General features: G+C 37.7%; 5 protein-coding genes across 11 annotated transcripts in view; 2 read left to right on the forward strand and 3 right to left on the reverse strand.

Moving 5' to 3' along the window:
- Nucleotides 1-5,978, reverse strand: part of LOC136250607 (microcephalin-like) — a 44,390-nt gene extending 38,412 nt beyond the window's left edge. Inside the window, exons 1-8 of one of the 2 annotated variants that reach the window (XM_066042835.1) lie at nt 5,829-5,978; nt 5,559-5,653; nt 5,447-5,482; nt 5,132-5,214; nt 4,840-4,985; nt 4,602-4,669; nt 4,451-4,528; nt 499-530 (exon numbers count right to left, since the gene is read on the reverse strand). In XM_066042835.1, the coding sequence (XP_065898907.1) occupies nt 499-530; nt 4,451-4,528; nt 4,602-4,669; nt 4,840-4,985; nt 5,132-5,214; nt 5,447-5,482; nt 5,559-5,653; nt 5,829-5,883 (593 nt within the window). In that variant the 5' untranslated portion in view covers nt 5,884-5,978. Of the gene's footprint in view, nt 1-498; nt 531-4,450; nt 4,532-4,601; nt 4,670-4,839; nt 4,986-5,131; nt 5,215-5,446; nt 5,483-5,558; nt 5,654-5,828 lie in introns of both variants that reach the window. The other variant, XM_066042834.1, reaches the window with a different exon arrangement.
- LOC136250606 (uncharacterized protein CG5098-like) lies at nt 5,947-9,930 on the forward strand. The gene is made up of 5 exons (XM_066042833.1): nt 5,947-6,013; nt 6,377-7,244; nt 7,867-8,856; nt 9,548-9,641; nt 9,692-9,930. The coding sequence occupies exons 2-5, from the start codon at nt 6,411-6,413 to the stop codon at nt 9,760-9,762; spliced, it is 1,989 nt and encodes a 662-aa protein (XP_065898905.1). The 5' UTR covers nt 5,947-6,013; nt 6,377-6,410; the 3' UTR covers nt 9,763-9,930.
- On the reverse strand, nt 9,914-12,278 carry LOC136250610 (probable tRNA(His) guanylyltransferase). Of its 6 annotated transcripts, none has more exons than XR_010698594.1 (8): nt 12,163-12,278; nt 11,898-12,029; nt 10,899-10,943; nt 10,682-10,851; nt 10,456-10,613; nt 10,263-10,340; nt 10,132-10,216; nt 10,028-10,083 (listed from the first exon to the last, which is right to left on the reverse strand). XR_010698594.1 is itself a non-coding variant. In XM_066042838.1 (7 exons), exons 1-7 carry the CDS (start codon nt 12,264-12,266, stop codon nt 9,941-9,943), a joined length of 837 nt encoding a protein of 278 aa, XP_065898910.1. In that variant the 5' UTR covers nt 12,267-12,278; the 3' UTR covers nt 9,914-9,940. The 6 variants fall into 6 exon arrangements, 4 of the variants coding, with proteins under 4 accessions (XP_065898910.1, XP_065898911.1, XP_065898909.1 ...); XR_010698593.1 differs by having other exon boundaries at nt 10,263-10,409; XM_066042838.1 differs by lacking the exon at nt 10,263-10,340 and having other exon boundaries at nt 9,914-10,083.
- On the reverse strand, nt 12,246-14,855 carry LOC136250609 (crystallin J1A-like). Its single transcript, XM_066042836.1, has 5 exons — nt 14,691-14,855; nt 14,267-14,443; nt 13,465-13,808; nt 12,707-12,848; nt 12,246-12,639 (listed from the first exon to the last, which is right to left on the reverse strand). The coding sequence occupies exons 1-5, from the start codon at nt 14,791-14,793 to the stop codon at nt 12,401-12,403; spliced, it is 1,005 nt and encodes a 334-aa protein (XP_065898908.1). The 5' UTR covers nt 14,794-14,855; the 3' UTR covers nt 12,246-12,400.
- LOC136250611 (uncharacterized) lies at nt 14,789-19,747 on the forward strand. The gene is made up of 4 exons (XM_066042841.1): nt 14,789-14,917; nt 16,465-16,582; nt 18,076-18,200; nt 19,531-19,747. Exons 1-4 carry the CDS (start codon nt 14,864-14,866, stop codon nt 19,666-19,668), a joined length of 435 nt encoding a protein of 144 aa, XP_065898913.1. The 5' UTR covers nt 14,789-14,863; the 3' UTR covers nt 19,669-19,747.
- The last annotated feature ends 52 nt before the right edge of the window (nt 19,748-19,799 follow it).

A 19,799-nucleotide genomic window follows, 5' to 3' on the forward strand; every position in this document is an offset into this window, starting at 1 on the left:
CTCAGTAATTACGTAAAACAGCATCAAATGCTTGTCACACTTGTATGGTTTCGGCACTTGTATGGCTTGGTGTACTGCCCCATTAAACTCAAAACTTTCAATAGAAACTCCCTATTCCAATTCCAGCAGTGTAAAGTGCTCCTCTAGCTCATGTCTGTACAATTTGACTCTATGTCTGTACATTTGTGAATATGTAAGGACGTTTGTCCTCAACACCTTAAAAATTAAATTAAGGTCTTATTTTGAAGGTGGAATTTTAGGTGGCACACGTCATTTTGGGGGATCCCTACTTAAACAGTACTAGTGTACTGTTTGATATACAGCAAGCCACACTTTATTGCAAAAATTCAATAAGATCACAAAGATTAAGGAGAGAAGATAGGCATTTTAAAGGAGTAATTAGTACTGATGGCATTTAGCTGATAAATGTGCATATGCACTTCATAAGCTATCACTTATACATGATACACACATACATACATTCATATTACACTGTACCTTCTATGGCAGCTTGTAAATACCAAGGAACACTACAACATAGACAAATATTAAGTATATCAAAATTTTGTGACACAATCCATACAATATGCCTACTAGCCATGAATTTGAACAGGTAAGAAATTAAGTAATTTCCTTAGCTATAAAAGCAGTAAATAGTGAAATCTATTTTAAAAACAAAGCATTATGCTGTTATTTATCACAGTAGCAACCCATGAAGAGTGTTCCTCTATACCACGGTATTATGTTAATTATATCAATTGGACTATCGAACACCCAGTCACATATATTTCCTAGGTCACCAGACCTTTCCTCTCTTCATGCAAAGGGCATGCAACATGCCTCAAAGAGTGTATCTGTATCTAACAGCTATGGTGTCACTGGTACAATACGATACATGATACAGCACATTTTTATAAAAGAGTCCTAAGTGATATTACATGTAGGGTTCCACTAATACAGAAAAATACATACCAATCTGATACCGGTACCTAGCAGTAAATTTTTACTAATAAAGATATCAATACCAATAATTGCCATACAATTTACACACCTCTCGAGTGACCATTATGTGATTGCTCTATTAGAATATTCTATTGTGCAGTGACTGTAGTAAGTAGTAGTTTTTCAATGCGTAACAATGCAATTCTTGCACCTTTTATGCTAGAATAATGCTCAATAGTATTTCCAGCCTGTTATATCCTCAGGTTTTGCTAGCATAGCATTCATGATGATAGTTATGATGATGACGATTAGTGAAAGTGGCTATTAATCGCAAGGGGTGCCACGCAGGTACGTGCTGTAGGTAGATCTGCGATAACGGTCAAAATCTTGACCGGCTAAGAGCCTTTTTTGATCTTTGACCGGTGAAGATATTTCAGTACATTTCAATTGAGGGTTGGAAAGTTTTACCCTTGACCATTGACTTAATACAATTTTGGTGGCCTTGACCTGACTTAGACCGCGGTCGCAGATCTACCTACAGTGAGTGCTTGTGTATCACCCCCCTTGTAATCGGTATCGGAATATCTTAACCGATTCATTCAAGATTACCATACCAAGGTTTTGATTTTCCATACCAACATTTTCCTTAGAGGAGCATATTTAGATGTCACAAAACTATTTGAAGCGCTCAAACTACTGTAAAAGGTAGTAGATATCATGGTGACCACACCCTTAAACGATCAGAATATGCTGCCATACCCTCAACGATCAGAAAGTATAACCAGTTTGTTGTAGAAAACAAGAAACTACATACAACCTTAATCTATTGCATAGCTTTACTCGAGACAAGGAGTGAGATCGAGACACTCTAATAAAGCAGTCACCGTCTACAACTATGTTATAACATAACAAACCTATTAAAATTAATTTTAAATTGTGTTAGTTTTACATTGTCTACTACCAGCAAGAGTTCCTTATGAACTCTTGCTAGCAGTACCAGCCATTACTCCACTGCACTGCTATATAACAAGCTTAAAAAAAGAGTCTTTCACATTTGTACAATCAAAATATTGATCCACGAGCATGCGTATGAGTATCATGATACAGCTAGAGCATATGTTCTGATATAATTATCGATTGATACATATGTGTTGTACATGTAATAGTTGTGACACGGGCATGAGGGCTTTGCCTGATATGAATGCCCAACTGCCCGAGGGCCACAGGCCCGAGGGCATACATATCAGGCAAAGCCCGAATGCCCCGTGTTACAACTAATATGTAACACTTCTTAGGCTGATAGCCTATGCAGGGTGATCAACCACCCAAGCCAATACGAGTGGAGCCACTGGATGTATTATGTATGCACACCTAAAATTTTCGATTATGGGTCAGTAGCTAGTACGTTCTGGTTACGTTTGGTTATGATAAACGGACATATCCTAGAGATATCACAGAGAATTTCCGTAACGCGAGTTTAATGTTTTAATCAGTGCTATTGAATCGTTTATGGGAAAACTACGCAGTTCACTAAAGGCCTAGACAGGTAAGCTTGCTTGTAGAGTGGTTACTCCGTGCAGAGTGGTAGCTTCGTGATGGGGGTGTGTTCGTATTCAAAAATGTGCGGAAACGATCGAATGAATAAGCTATAGCGCTAGTTTTCACCTTATCCCAACGTTTTTCAACTTGTAGGATGGCGAGGATAACAAAACGCTCTCCGTATGTGTGGTTTTCATGGCAAAATCCAAGTTGGTAAAAAAGTGTGATGAAACCCCTGTCGAAAAAATTGGCAGAAAAAAATTGGCGATTGAAATAATATTCACCAAAGTTTTTACTGTACGGTGCATAAGGATAACGACAAGGTGCCAACTCATCAGTTAAGTAGTGTAGTAAGTGTATAGGTAGCTAGCGTTGTAGTACAGTGGAACCTCTCTTAACAAACTCCCCAAATTAAGGACACAATAGAAAAAACCTCCATAATAAGGACAAAAAATTTGGTTCCAACAGGTCTGGTTAACCGAACAGAAGTTGTTGCAAGGTGCCAGGAGCAACCACCATCGAGTTATGGACCATTTTATAAAGGTATATACCACTTTAACGTGGGTGTTCAAAGGCACTGCTCAGCGTTTAACTCGCATATTGCCCGGGCAATATCATGGGAAAGCGGTTAGCCAATGACTTTGATACCCAGCCAGTTCAAAGAATCGATGTGCTTTGACTCGTTATATTGAGCGACATAGAGCTTTGTATTGTGGAACTCGTTTTGTAGTAGTTGCTAAGCTTAGTACATTTGCTAAGATAGAGTAGTTGGTTGTTACTAAAGGTTAATGAAGGCATAAAATAATCATTTGGGTGATTGTGGATGCGTATTTCTACCCACCGTGTATCAGCCTTTGAACAGACCACGGAACAGCAAAGCTACTACTGCGACGTTGAAATAGGTTAGTAACTTACAGTCCTAAGTACTTAACTTAATATAATAACTTACTTACTGTCAAGTTAGTTCGTTAACTTAGTACAAAAATGATAACAATATAAACTCCATCCCACAATCGCAAGTTTTCTAACAGTGCGTGTTGAAGCATAGTAACGTATTAATGACGTTTTAACGTATGGACAACGTTTTGATGGCTATTAGCCCACGCTATTAAAACCACGATCGATCTTCGGATGCTACTGTATAAAACAAATGGGATGAGTTCTCATTAGTTCTTTCACCTATTAGGTGAGTGTGCCCCAAGTGATATATATCACTTATACCACGGCTGCTTGGGATTTTGCTGACATACACCCGCAGCCCTTGAGCTTTGGGTGTATATATCAGCAAAATCCCTCGCAGCCATGGTATAACTATTACATGTAAAGGGTTTGCATGTTTCCTTACAGAAAACTTATTTACACAGCTAGTTTGGCCTATCATTAGGGGAAACCTTCAGTATCATTTTATTCTTGTTACATCACAAGTAGAATCACGTAAATTGCATAGCCATAGGATGGACGCTTCAAAATTTACAACCCTTTGTGCATGGCACGCATATTTATTAAGTTTAAATTCAGTCAAAGTACATTGTTGTGAAGCACAATCTGACAAATCCAAATGAACCCATATTGTGACTATCGAGGGTCATGTGAAATAACAAATAAAACAAAGCAATTTAAGGGAAATATATTTATGTGGCACTTAGAATTCACCCAACCTCCCCTGCAGTATGCCAACACAACTGTTGAGTTGAAGTGACATCTAGCAGTGAATAAAATCATGAATGCTGTTATCAGAACACACAAATTTTTATAGCAACTTATATTGGAAGCATATTTTGGCTTCTCTGAAGGCACATTTGGGCTTGCTTCTACCTGCCAAGGTATCATGAAGATTTTGGGAGGCATCAATATTAATTTTAGTGAGAAAGTAGAAAAATCATAATCCCAATGCTACTGTACTGTATGAGGCAAGATTGAATAACAAATATTAGCAGTAACCATGTAAACACAGTGCAATTCATGATACCTTAATCCTCCTTGGTTTGATGATAGGCTTCTGAATTTCGTTTTCAGTTTTATTCTCTTTAACTTCATGTTCCTCATTCTTCTGAGTACATGTAAATGTATATTCATAAACATAGCCAGTGGTATGTGTACTACACAAACAAAATACATACCTCTTGTAAAGGGGTGCGTACTTCAGAAAGTATCTGTTTAGACTTCATGACCTTCCTTTTCTTTTGTACTATCATCACGAGACAATATGAGTTAATGAAGCACGTACATGCAAGTGGACTTAAATGTAATCATACAGACACTATGCATAGCCAGTTTTCTGAACAGCCTTTTAATTTGCAAAGTATTAACACCCAGCATAACATTTCAATCATAGTTGGATAATTCCATTCAACTTACCACTTCTAGTGATTTCTTCCTCATCTAAACTTTTTGGCTGCATTGATTTTATACGTTTGATCTTTCCAAGCACTACTGGATCTGAATTCTCATCAAATATTGCAGGGTATTTCCCTTCAGGTGCAATGTTATTACTGGATACACAACTATAGTGTGAACAACACAGAGAGCATACATCCCTGTACCTGATACAAATATATGAATGTATGTACCAACTACAAATTAGCACTGAACACTTTGTATACATGCCTTTCAAGTTGGGCATGCACACATGCTTTAATTATTTACTTACGCATTCACCCACAGCACTGACACAAGGTTACAGGAGTGAGACTTGGCATGTTCTAGTGTTCCAGGATGACCATCTTTATACACCTGTAAGTCGTGATATACATGTACTATAGACCTGAAATTTGGTACATTTGTAGTACTACTTGACTACTAAAAATATTTCAAAACCTTTTCATTCAAACGTTTCATACAATAATGACTAAGCAAAATTTTTACTATAATATTATATTTCTTAGGAGGAAGCCATAAATACAGTCTGTTATGAACTTTGAAACAGTAATGGATAATTGAAATACACTGTATCTCTATGACTCACAATATGTGTCACGTCATTTGTCAATCTCTTTGCAATCTATAAGGGATAAACAAACAATGTGGATGTATACACAATATTGTGCATGGCACTAGAATAGTAGAATTACACATACCGTTGCCCCCAAGTTGTCCAGCTGCTTGGCAACAGCTTTACTTCTGTTCTCGCATCGTCCCTTTCCAGACCTCACATCAACATAAGCTATAACACCTGTGCAAAACAACAAGAAGTCAAAATAATGTACACACTGACTTGTGCACTCTTAAACTCCTACAATATTAATGCATTATTAAATGCTTGACAGTATTGTACCGTAACGTTGCAGTTCTCTACAATACGTTAAACGTTAAGGAGGCTATTTAACCGGATGTTATTTTCATCTTACCCACTAATGGCCTTGGATTAAGTGGCTGAGTATCAGGAAAATCTTCGTCCATCATCTTTTACTTTCCCGCCACAAAAACAAATATTTTCATTTTAGAGGTGCTTATATTATTCAAGCGCTTTCTAAAATTAATTCTTGACCTCGTTTCTTGTTTCACGTCAAGTGGCGGTGCTTGTTACCCTGAGGTGAGCGAACTGTTAGGTAATACTGTATAACCAAGACTGAACGTGTGTTAATGTATTGAGTTTATTGTTGTATATACCCTGCACACTCTGGGCTGATACACGTCTCGCATACATGCCGTGTTTGTATTTGCGCGCCCCTACAGGTACACCTCTAGTATGGCCATTTATGAAAACCTATATTGATACTCACGTGATTGCTTGTCCTTACAGTCCAAAAGAATGAATTGACGCTCTTCTAAGTAGTGCACTTTGTATGTACAATAGCGGTGGTTTGCAGTGTAACTGTTAATGAATTTACTACCCATTGCATGCACCATTCTTTGTGTCGATATTTGTGTGTATTGTGTACCTCTTCTTGTTCAGGCATTTTATGGTCAACACAATGTAATTTGTTTTCATGGAGAACTGTTATATTACTGAAAAACTATCCACTGATACATCTGATAATGACACTACACCTAATTCTAATGTAAAGATGGACTCTAGCTCGCTTTCAACTGATTCCATTTATGAGAGACCACGTGATCCAAGAGACATTAAGAGATCTCGGGCCTACCAGTTTGATAACAGACCATCCAAAGATAAATCATCCTCTACTCTGCTTGACAGTAGCGTACTAACTCCTATTACAAATAATGACATGTTAAATGGCATCAATGTAGCAGGACAGCGCATTGATTTGCCTGCTACAATATCAGATGAAGCAGCGTTGAGTTTAACAGACAGTAGTGAAACTACTGATGTTACTGTTCAAGAAACTGAAATGGACATTGACATCAAGCCTATTTTTAAAATAGAAGATGATGAAATGGAAGTAGAGTTGCCAGTTAAGGAAGCAGACAATAAGGTGGATACTGACAATAGTGCCTCTCCAAAGAAAAAAACTTTTACTAATAGTTTAAGTTTAAAAACCAAAGGCATTCACAATTCACCAGTGAAAAGTAAATTATTTAGTGTTAGTCCTGATTTGGATGATGATGATGATGATATTTCTTTGCCGTCCAGTAAAGAATTGTCCAACCAAATTCTTTTATCAAATTTGAGAGATATTGACAACCTCAGTGGCTCTATGGATATTCAACCATTACATAGTAGTCGGTCCAGTGTCAGTCCTAAGAAAGTGACACACGAAAAGGAATTGTCAAGTAATGATAGTGATAGTAAGCTACCGATCTCAAATTTGTCTGTTGCTGTTACGCCAATGGACAAACCTCTTGTGAAGAGTTTATTAGTGAGTAACATAACTATTTGTGTGTATGAGTGTGATTCTGTCTGTATATATTTAGGATGGACAAACTAATAAAACTATTCAGTAGTATCATGTAGTGTTTACCATCACAATTTTCGTGGACCTCATTGTGCATTTAAAAGCATTGATAACATACCGTATAGCCTAAATATTTTGAGGGGCAAATTTTTCTAGGTTGAGCAGTGTTACCTAATTTAATTTTTTCACTGATTCACAAACACTCCCAAAATGTATTAGACTATATGGAGATCTAAATATTTCAAGGATAAAGTTTTTGCTGGTAACCCCCAAAACCACGAAATCAGCAAAAAAAATTCCCCCTTGAAATATTTAGGTATGCAAGTATTTGATGTGTATGATATTGTATGGCTATTGCTGTAGGTGATGGCAATTTCACAATTGTAAAATGTATGTGTATAGGAACCACATGTGGCAGTATATGTAAGTATGTCAGAAGTAGTGGTGTGCGATATCAGGTTTTTCGTTTCGATACAATATCGATACGATAATAGAGTAAAACACTAGTCAGAAGTTTGTTTGTAATGATTATTATGTGAAATGGTTGCATGTAATGTGTCATGCATGTGCTCTGTGTGGCTTATAGAAAACTGCTGAGAGGTCTTCAAGAAAGTGCAGAAGCCCTCGCAAGGTTGTACGCAAATCTCCAGACAAGTTCACAAAGAAGCCTGTGTCTGATGAGCCAACCACTCAACCAGTAATGGATCCAGAACCAGTCATGCAAGAAGATCTGATAAAGCAGCCAGAAGTGGAAGAGGGTTCAAAACCTGTAACTCCATCAAAACCAGTAACTCAAGCAAAACCAACAACTCAGTCTGAACCTGAAGCAATGGAGACTGATGAAGTTGTTTTTGAACAAGTCAAGAGGTACAATACCAGAAGATCAGTTGTTAACAGCAAACATGTTGCAAATGAACACAAATCACCAAGTAAATCAGCAGAGATTCAGAAAAAGCCTACAGTAAAATCTTCAGCAACTCAAGAGGAAATATCTATGAAGACATCATCAGCAAGTCCAAAAGCTAAGTTGACAAAGCCTCCACCATTGACAAACATTAAGTCGTCTCCGTCAAACAAAGATAACAAGTCATCAAAATCACAGGTCAAATCACCTTCAAAAACACATACCAAATCACCCTCTAAGTCACAAATCAGCTCTCAATCAGTGGTCAAGTCACCATCAAAATCACCAAGTCGTCAAACATCTAAGGCTAAAGCCTCCCCATCAAGTGCACCACACAGCACTAGGTCCCACATAAAGACCACTTCAAACACAACTGAGGAAACAACATTACCACCAGTCTGGTTAACATGGAAATGTTGCCTCTGTTCTTACTCATGCAGTCAAGAGAATTTGGGCTTCCTGTATGGTCCTTATAGATCAAAGAGTGGCGATCATTTGAGTGTAGGATCAAAGAGGACACACCCACAAGAGAACAGTGATGATGAAGGGTCATCTAGTGATGTAGTAGAGTTGTGGGTACATGAGGGGTGTGCCTGTTGGGCACCAGGTGTATGTTTGGTTGGATCAGAACTACTAGGACTAGCAGAGGCTGTTATCAATGCTAAGGATGTGGTGAGTGGGTAGTACTGTACTGTACAATAAAAATTCAGTGAATGTGTATGTCAAGCAATTTGTCGGATAAGAAGGGCACACAGGCAATATTGAAGTAACTGGTGAACTCTCTAAACTTTGGCACGTGTATATTGTAGTTTAGTAGTATTAAATGGTCTGTATAATATGACTGGATTGGCCAATGCATGGTTTGTACAATAAATGTAGTCATCTACAAAGCACACCTTGCTTGCTACAATAACGTGATTACCCGATGACATCTTTTTATCATCAAACCTTCCGGTCACTGTTTTTGACTTCTTGTTGTGTAGTGAATAGTTTTATTTGTGTAATATAGTTGTTTTTTTTGTATACGTCTGCTTGTCATTGTGTAACCCTGTATGTGTGTAATGCTCCAGTAAGGAAGAATGGCTATGCCGATTACCATGAGGTTAAATTAAAAATCAATCAAAATCAAAGAGTGGAGTGTGTGTAATTGCTAGCAAGTGCAGTTGTATACAGAGAAAAAATGTTGATGAGAAAAAATATCTGATTTCTAGGATATTGCCACTGTTGTGCACACCACCACTTTCTGGTACAAAAGTACATGTCTCAGTTCATAATGACCACAATACACATTAAAAATGACTACAGCAATGTTTATGATTTCTGGGTAGTTTAAATGTAGTAATTACATGTATATAATTTTTAGGTATGTACTGGCTGCAATCAACCAGGAGCTACTATAGCTTGTTCTAACAGAGGCTGTAAAGCATCGTTCCATTATCCTTGTGCAATCAAAGCCAGTAAGTCCGTGTGTATCATAACTGTACGAGTTACTGCTGCTTGTTTACAGAATGTCTCTTACTACCTGATCAACTGTTGTTATTGTGCAATACGCACAACAACCAGGATAAGGCTGTGTAGTAGTATTTGGTAATTGTAAATAATTTATGAAAATAGAGAATATATATTTATCTAGTAACAAATTTGTTGCATGAAACATGGACAGAAAAGTAAAACGGATTATTTTATTGGCAGCATCACAAACATTCTAGGAAAAACCCTGCATCACACCTTTAAATTTTGTTTTTCATAAAAAATTTCAGTTTAAAACATGTGGATGCTCTTTCCAGAATTTTTCACCAATAATATCAACATGTAAAGTTGCCAGTTCACGAGTAACTTTCTTCTTTGCAGTTGGTCGGATGTCACTGGCCTGGTCCCCTGCTGGCTGGGTAGCTGCTACTGTTTGTAATGGTTCATTATCCTTATACTGCCACACTAGAGTTGTACCCTTCCTGTGTAGAGGTGGTAGGTTGTTGTAGTTGATGCCAAACTTTGAAAACAGAAGCTCGTTCTTATCAGCTGAAACAGTATCCTACATGGAAGATGTGACTTTTAAGTACTGTACTATAAAATCTCACTTATCAGTCATCCATTTAATGGAACCACCTGAGAACATCAGTGTGCACATGATCATGCCAAGAAGGTCCCAAACACAGCTATAACTTAAACACTTGTGACCTTGTTAATAAGACCACCTTCTTATTAAGGCCATATCCTTGGTGGCCCTAATGACTAGGCTTCACTAGTATGTATTACTAGGTAGGTTAGTACCTTTATTTGTTTTTCAGCGTCACTGTTGCTCACACCAGCACCTACCAGACTCCAAAAGCAAGTGTTATACAAGTTATTAATGTGACCTACAATGACACACATCAAAATCATGTTGTGTACATTGCTCACAAAAGAGCCATGGGTAAAATCCACGCTACCTGATTTCAAAATAGAATTAAAAATAATGGGGGGCACATTAGGGCTAGATAAAAGGATATTCACTCACAGTCAGTTTGTCTCCAGCTCAAATAATCCCTGAGGTTCTTATCAGTAGCATACAGTACTACTCTACCATCAAAACTTGGTGGATATTGTAGTGGTACATCAGTGAAGTAGTCAGGCCAGTGGAACACATATGATGACGCAAACAGGGAACTAATAGTTGTAATCAGTTTGCTGTGAATTCGGTTGATTAATGTTAAGTTTACAACACACATTAGTACCTTGCTCTTCTTGAGAAGATATTGGTTGTTCTCCTGAACACAAAGCTATAAAAATGAAAGAAACAGTGGCACATCACACATAACCTTGAATGTGTTACAAAGTAATTTTTAATCAACATGCATTTTATTAGTATCATGAGACTAGTGTTACCACTCCAATGGTATAAACAGAACACAAGAGTCGGGTGTAGTGCATACCACAGTGAACAACAGCTAAATCCATCCATCAATGAGGGGTTAACTTGAGCTTTTCGTTCACTTCTTTGTACAAGGCCATTGTTATTTTATTCCTTGTTTCCTGTCACCACTCAACCCACATCAACATTAATTTTAGGTAACACCAAATGTATAAGATCACATGAATGCAATATTCAGTGATATAGGAAGGTACACAATGGCTGAGAAAATACATTAGCCTGTCTGGCGCTGCCCGCCCCTTGGCAAAAAGTAAGGGTCTGGTGAAATACAAATATCATTTCAAAAAGAATTCAATTAGACAGTGCATGTAACTGCTTGTTATGTCATGATTGGGCTTTAATTTGAACAAAAGCATTCACAAGGCGATTTGTGTGTGAACATCATTGGCACGCAATTGGCTACCACCGAATCTGAGCGGTAGAAATGATTTAGTATCTGCATTTCACCAGACCCTTACTTTTTTGCCAAGGGGCAGGCGGCACCAGACTAGGTACAAGGGTAACGAAAGGGTTGGGATCCCTCCATTCTTGGTACATACTAGTCTTCACCTCTCAAGATCGAGATACTCTAATAAAGCAGTCATACATTCAAATAAAACAGTCACATGTATAATTAATTATCACCTCCTGCCCACATCAGTTTTTTGCTACACTAGGTGACAGGAAACAAGCAATAATATAATGATGGCACAATAAGAAGGAAACCTACAACGGGAGTGTGCAAGTTAGCTCATACTCAGTATAGGGATAGTACATCCCTAAAGCACCAGTACTAGACATCATAGGACTCATGATCACACACCTGTACTCATCACTTTGACCATATGCTATCACAATATCACTGAACTCCTTCATCACACGTGATGCGCAGCATGTCATCAGCCCAAGAGCACGATCATCGTTTGGTTTGTCAAACTTGTGCACCTCGGTGAACCTGCAATGATTAGCCTATAAAACATTCAACGCTGCTATTATTAATACTGTCATAGATATTATATGCTACGATACTGTACTGTCCCCATCCATCGGCGCCATCAGGCAATGTGTACATTGCGAAGTTGACTAACTTGTGAAAACACCGTCCATCTAGCCTCACTACGATCCACGTGTTCAGCAAGCAGCGATCTTCTTGCTCGAAGTTTCTAACATATTGGAAACTAGAATTAGCCATTTCTAATACGGATTTCTAAATAGATTTTAACTATATATCTCATGCTACTGTTCAAAAAAAAAACTAGATTCAACAGATAAACGAGTTTACAAGACTAAAATCTGTTGGAAAAATAAATCCAGCAGGTTGTGAATCTACTTCATGATTTCAGCAAGTTTCAAGGCCTTCTCCAGCAGTTCATCCTTGTTGATCAGTTTGTTCACCCAGTCCTCAGGAATACCATCAATACCGTACTTGGCTGCCATACAAGCTCCAACTAATTGTCCTCTGAATGCACTGTTACCACCAGCAATAATGGCCTCCCTGACTGCCTTGGTATAGTTGGTTTCACCTTTCAGACCGTACAAAGCTGCTTGTAGTGTTTGTGGCATTCCTTAAGAGAAATAAATGGACAAGTTCACAACACCACTAAATGGTATTTAACTGACTGTGATACTTACCACATCCCAGGCCAAATTTCTTGCTCACTTCAGACACAGAGCCGTGCATGCTGACAACAGACCTCAGTGCTGCTTCTGTTCCTGCCTTAAATTGGGGAATCACTGACTTGATGACCTCTACTGAGTCTTTAGGATCATCACCCTGTGTGCGTTGTAAACAATTATTGTACATTAGCAGTTGTGTACATGTGTCTTATATGGCTATGTATGTCCATGTGCATGTTTGTCACTGTGTGTTTGTGTGTGTATGTGTGAGAGAATTGTAATCAGTGCACTATGCAAATATGCATGCAGCACATTTAACAGTAATCTAGTACCCTAAGTCTGGAAATGCTTGATCATGAGTACATTCTTTTTTGTAAATAATGCTATTTGAATTTCCATACAAAATTTTTGTATTGTTTGATGTCCACTTCAATGCAAGCAGTTTCAATGTGCATGCAAAAGTTAATAATGTAACACATGCAGAGCTGTGTTATTGGTAAAGTTTAAATTACACATAATATTATTATGATATGTTATCATTTTACTCATTCAGTTTCCATTAGTAGTGATAGTCAAAGATTTTATAGGATACAACAGAGGAGAAAGAATGCATCTACTGTAAGCGTCTACTGTAAGCGTCTACTGTAAGCGTCTACTGTAAGCATCTACTGTAAGCGTTATGTCACCCACACTTCACACCATAATGTGTACATCAAAGTTAAGTGTGAATGTGTAAATTAAGTGTAAACCAAGCTGCACTACACTACACTTACCTGTTTTATGATAGTCTGAAGGATGAGGCAGGCAGCTTGAGAAGACTCAACATTCACACTGTTATCTTGTATGACCTTAACAGAGTTCTCACACAATCCCTTCACATCTTGCGAGTCATACATTGCAGCAATAAGAGGGATGGTAGCACACAGTCCTTCACCATCATTGTTACCATTGGCACCAGTGGGATCACCAGCAACATAATTCTTTAAGAAATTCTTAACAGCTCCACTCCTGTAAGGCCCATCAATAGGATACTTCCCTGTTTGAACCACCTTCTCATATGGACTGTTTGGACCAAATGTCTTGTATACTTCTTCCTTCAGAGCATCACCATTAAAACCTAAAGGTCAGATAAACGTTGGTAATGAGTATGGTTTAGTAGAGCATACCATCAGAATAACCGAAGTATGAATGAGCTAAGATTAGAATTATTAAAGCAGACAATGAAAATAGTGAGTATCTGAAGTTTATAGGATGTGATCGATCATTCGTTAAACTGCTCCACAAGAACACAACCAGTTTGTAGATGACATACAGTAGACAACACCATATTAATAATTCTACTAGCAACAAAATCTGTGGGTGTGAATTGCTGGCAATTTTCTCTAAACAAAAACAGTCAGAAAAAGATAACACTAACATTGCTAGTGCAACTGACTATAACATGCAAGTAACCAAAGCCATACTACTATGAGTATGATCTGATATTGATCAGGTATATAACACAAGAATTACTACAAATGCTCAATAAAGCATTACTGCAAATCACAATTTTATTTGAATAAAGCATATGCATACCTTTAGCACCAAGTGTAGCTCGTAAACCTGCAAGAGTGAAGTCACCATACATGGTTTGTGAACCAGTTGGGAGAAGGAAGAATGGGTTGCTACATGGCTCATAAAATTCTGGATTCTTTCCTCCCTCCAGCAGCTTAACAATCTTCTCCTGGTCATAGATCCAGAACAGTGACTGAGCTGGGAAAAAAAGGCATTGTAATGATCACATATGTGTGGTATTAAACATGAGTAACAACTACAGTTCAAGATTGCAATAGCAATAGTCTCAACAATTAACAGCCCATTGCCTGCCTGTAAATCGGATAAACGCTTCACCACTATAAAACCGTAGGCATTTTAAAATCATACCGTCTATACCACAAGAGGTCATTCTACATCAAACAGACATGGATTTATAAACCCTATGGTAAAACAAGACTGTTACCTGCCGAATCAGCCACTACTGCACCAACAACGGCGGATACAGCGCGCTGCTTCACTACGGGAAGCGCCTTCACTTGTGAAACGAAACTAGCCCAGGTAGCCATCTGTTTAATACCACCTCGTCAGTGATCACGTGAGAAATGTGAAACAATTTCTCCAAATAAAGCACACCAAATGCTGAATCCAACTCGTATATTTTGTCGTGTTTTACCAGTTTCATCCTATCAGGTATGCTTATACTATGTTGTAGTAGGCATTCCAGCCCAATTTTTAAATTTTGGAAAAATGGGCTTTTTATGTGCGTCAATAGATAAGAGTATTGATTGCCGATCTCAGAAATATATATTTTGTTGGATTGGAATTAGCTACTTTGGCATGCACAGTGCTTAAAAAGAAAAGGTAAGGTAAATGAGGGTAATTCCGGACACTCTTTGATAAAATCACTCTAGCACTGCATTCACAAGGTGTTAAGACAAACCCTAGGAATCGTTTTAAAGCCTATCTTATGATGCATCTGCAGTACAAATTTCGTTTCGATACAATTAACTGCTGAGGCTAAATTGAGCCGAAATTGAATAGCGCAACATGCGGCTAATTCCGGACACTTCGAAAAAACAAACAAGTAGCGCCTTCTACAGGTTACCAATCCTCTTTAAAAGTATGGAGACTAAAGTACCACTCATCTGGAGCTTATAAATCAAGTAGAAAGTTCATACCCTTTAAGAGGAAGCAGCAGTGCGTATTTTAAAAAGTTTGTGTAATTCGCGAATATTTTCTTTGTATTTCAATAGAACAGCTGCTGAAAAATCGACTGTCACTCTGCCTGTGCTGCATGGATTCTTACGATTTTTGCTATACAATTACCTGAGGGTATGATCTTATAGGTCTTTGAAAATCGAAAATATGAGCTTTGGGTGCATAACATTTTCAAAGTTTTTGAACAAAAATATCCGCCATTACGCCGCACTTACCTTACATTTTTTCTCCAGGGCTCTCCATACATTTTAGAGGGGAAAATGGCACAATTGGATCAGGAAGCCATCTAGCAATCTGGACTATCTTGAAACTGCAGTTGCTTCTAGCTGCAAGTTTGTACATGTAATGAAAGTAACTTCAGATCGTATTGGATCTCAGCGATCTTCGTTGAGCAAATTTGTTTCACCTACTGCACACTTCTCAATACAACGGTGCATACCCATAGGCAAGTGGCTATCTCAAGTAGGTAAAAACATCAGGTTAACAACTTATAAAGGTAAACAATTAAAGTGGAGGTGCCACAATGATACAACAATACCTAAGGTGGAGTTGTGGTTTCAATTATGGCATTGTTATGCCGACTTTGAAGTGGTTTATACTTTTGAGCTGATGACACAGCCATCAGAAAATTGCTCTGGAGCTGGTTGCTACTTCTAACCCGAGTGAAGTAGCAACACACTTTAAAGTAAGCACCAGTGACTACCTTCCACCCAACAGTACGTTTTTTAATTCTATATATATTGCATGGCTTGAAAAGATTACAAAACAACACAAAACTTACTTATATGTAACGCGCACGATAAAACCAAGATTTTCATGATGATCAGCGTGTGGACAAACCCCACATCGATTTTCATTCTCATTGGAGCTCGGAAGACGGAGCAATCCCAAGTTAAACATGAGTTGCTATTTTGTGCCAGGGTTCTATTGGGAAATATATGGAGAATTTTTGTATTAAAAAATCTCGGATATTGGAATGCCTAGTTGTAGATGTGTAGTACATCTTGAATGTGTCATAGGCTGGCTCGTGTTTGCAAACAAGATACTTAGTGCAATCACGTGAGTTAAGGCAGGAGTCAGGTACTGGTGAAAGAAGTGTGAAGAAAGTTAAAACCATGAAAGATATACAGGGACCAGGTAAGTGTGTGTTTTAAACCATATCGTACATCTTAATTTTTGCACACTTATGTAGCAGGGTATTTTGTTGGTAAATGCCATTTAGAGTATCGATACCCTCTTGCTAGTACCTTATGGTTATGCTTTCCAAGCTGGTTGGCCATTATTACCCTGGCTCAGCCCTAATTAGAACCACAACTATTTCATGGAGATACCAACGTTTGGCTGCCATTTTGGCTCTTGCGTAGCACTCAATGTGGTGTGCTGAATTGAAGTCTTATTCCAATAAAAATGCCATGGCCACATTTATAAACGGGTACTTTAATTAGTGATGTACAATATATTGATAATATCACATATCAGGATAAATTTCTATATTGGGAATGATTATGATATAATTGTTAAACCAGATGCACACTCACTTCTTTGGCCAGCTGTGGGTGTGCACCTGGTTTACTGAATTGTTTTCGTAAAAGTGTGTACGTGCGTGCGTGTTTGTGTGTGTGTACCTATCTATCTACCTACCTATGTTTGTCCATACGCACCCACGTGAACAAAATCGTTAAATGATAAAAGTAGCTTTTACATAAGAAGTAAAAACAAAGTGAAGTCTGTATTAAACTTCCGCACAGGTAAACTTTGCTCTGAGGTGGTTTCTTTTCGGTGGTCTGAAATACGGATGTGGCAACTCCTCATACTTTGTGAATTACCTTCCTTTCAGGTTTTACAGAAAACAATGGTGTAAGCCTCGTAGACTACCAGGAATAGTGTATCCCTTCGAGTTGAAAGGGGGCATATCCCCTATGTACACGAATTAAAATAAAGAGCAGCTTCGAGCCTTTGTCAAGAGAATTTGTAGGGAAAATACGATAGTCAAACTATAAAACAGTTTAGAGAGATACTTCTGTGTGTAATGTGTTGAAGCGGGTTGCACTTCCTTAGCAGTGCATAGCAACGTAATTGAAGAATTGCCAAAATTTCATGAATTACAAAATCTGAGATTTACACACTAATAATATTATGTATTATTGCACAACCAAAAACCTATTGGTTAAAACAATAAAATAGTAATACATAGTTGGTTGAGTTAGCTAACTGCATGGCGCCTGGTTTTTAGAAGTAGAACAACATCAACTTGTTTTATATCATGATATTGGCACATGTGATTTAGCATTTTTACCAAAGTTTACTGGAAAATGTTTAAGGCAGTTACATACTACAGTACCTTTTTTTCTTTTATAGAGACTTCCAATAACAGGTTAGGACAAATTTTGTTCATATATAAGCGCTTGCACACTAATTTATTACCATGGGTTTATTATCTTCATCTAATTTTGCCATTACTAATAATTGCTCACTAAGTGAAATATTTAGTTGTGGTTCAACAATGTACCTATAGCTTTATATGAACATGTATTTTGTCTTAAGTGCTAAGCAATAGCTTTTGGTGAACCTTTTTTGTTGTCAAGCTCCACTAAATATCAATACCTTATGATCGGTCTTCTTTTACACAGTGGCACTTCATCTACCCTTCCTAGTGACCAGAAGTAGATTTGGTAATTTACCTGTGTACACAGACTACAGGAAAGGGAGAACAAAAGTTCTTACCAAGATTACCAACATCCGAGGAGACATAGAGGTAGTGTATGTGTTTAGTAGAATATAAGTTATAGCTATATCCGTTACGAGTGTGATATCATCTAAGTATACAGGATATAACTATTTTAAATCCCAGTGCACATGAGTTAACAGACATTAAGGAAATTTCTGTTCAAGTTCCTGTCAGTATACTCAAGGTTTTGTCCGAATTGTGTACAGATTTAACTTCGTAAGTATATGTTATAACATGCCCATAAGATTTGTATCTGATTTGTAAACACGCCCAAGGCCCAAGGATGGAGAGTCAAAACCAATGGGTGTGTCATAACTGATTTGTGGGTATGAGGAGTGTGCAGATCAAAGACATAACACAGAAGAAGCAAGCTAATATTGACTGTCACTGAGTACTGTGCCCAAGGAATGATTTTTACTTGCTGATTACTGTCTTGCTGGTTACTTAGTTCATTGTTAGTTAGTTAATTGTTGGTAGCATGATGAGCGAGTGGTATATGCTACCGATGATAAGCAAGCGGTACACATTATGATGCCAATGATCGGTCCAGCCCTTGTACTGTTTCACATTTTGAAGTGATATTCATTGCTGAGTGGTTTATACTCTTTGTTAGCTTAATTTATTGGCGAACTAGCATGTGGTATATAGATATTGATTCAGTCAAGCTTACCGGTCATTATTAGGACAGGAACTGAAGCAATTCATCGGCTTGATGTATTGGCCAAATTTCATAGCCTTGGTTAGTGTTGTTTTGGTATGGAAAATTACTTTTAGTTTTGATTAGTTTTAAATGTGAAATATTTTATTTTAAATATGCTGAACTAAAAGTACTTTAGTTTTAGTTATAGCAATACTAAAACAACAATACCTTTGATCCACCCATGCACCATACTACAGCTACTAGAGCGACACTATCTACAGGCTATAAAATAGCAATTGACGATTTTATGAAGCAGCAGTTTCCAGGTGTGATTTGCCTTTGATTTGGGGTTGGTGGAGTGGCATCGTATAGCATACAAGGGCTAAAAAGACGACTGATCAACACAGACTACTTGACTTTTGTTTAAACTGTTGCATTGGTATAGTGTCTCTGTGTAAAGGATTTAGCCAGTGTAAGTATTGTACTATGTAATAAAAATTTACATATTTGCTCCATTCGTGGTTGTTATGATATCACAAACCAGGCTCTGCCACTGGGTTATCACACAGTAGCAGAGCTGCCTGTCTAGCTATATCACCCCACATGGCACTTTGACACTACTATTCACTGGGATTTAATGTGTTACACACAGCTGCATAATTTTATAACTATTGTTACTGATTTAATGAATTACTACATGTGACACTTGTTGGCTAGGTGATGCATCAGCTACTATTGAAGCAACTTGACAATCCTAAACTGGTGACGAAGGTTGATGAACTGACTGGATCCATTGCTATCCATGGGTTCTATCGAGATGAAATTCGGATTTGGTTACGTCAGTTAGGATTTTAATTTTCTGTATATGTGTCCATTAATACTATGCAAATAAATAGAGTAACTAATATTAGGATATGTTATTAAGTGACTCCAACTTTTGTTTTCCCATCCACTGCCAGCACCATTGTATTCTTGTTAATTTCTCA

The sequence above is a fragment of the Dysidea avara genome, chromosome 3 (genome assembly GCF_963678975.1).
Source record: "Dysidea avara chromosome 3, odDysAvar1.4, whole genome shotgun sequence".
Classification (NCBI taxonomy): domain Eukaryota; kingdom Metazoa; phylum Porifera; class Demospongiae; order Dictyoceratida; family Dysideidae; genus Dysidea; species Dysidea avara.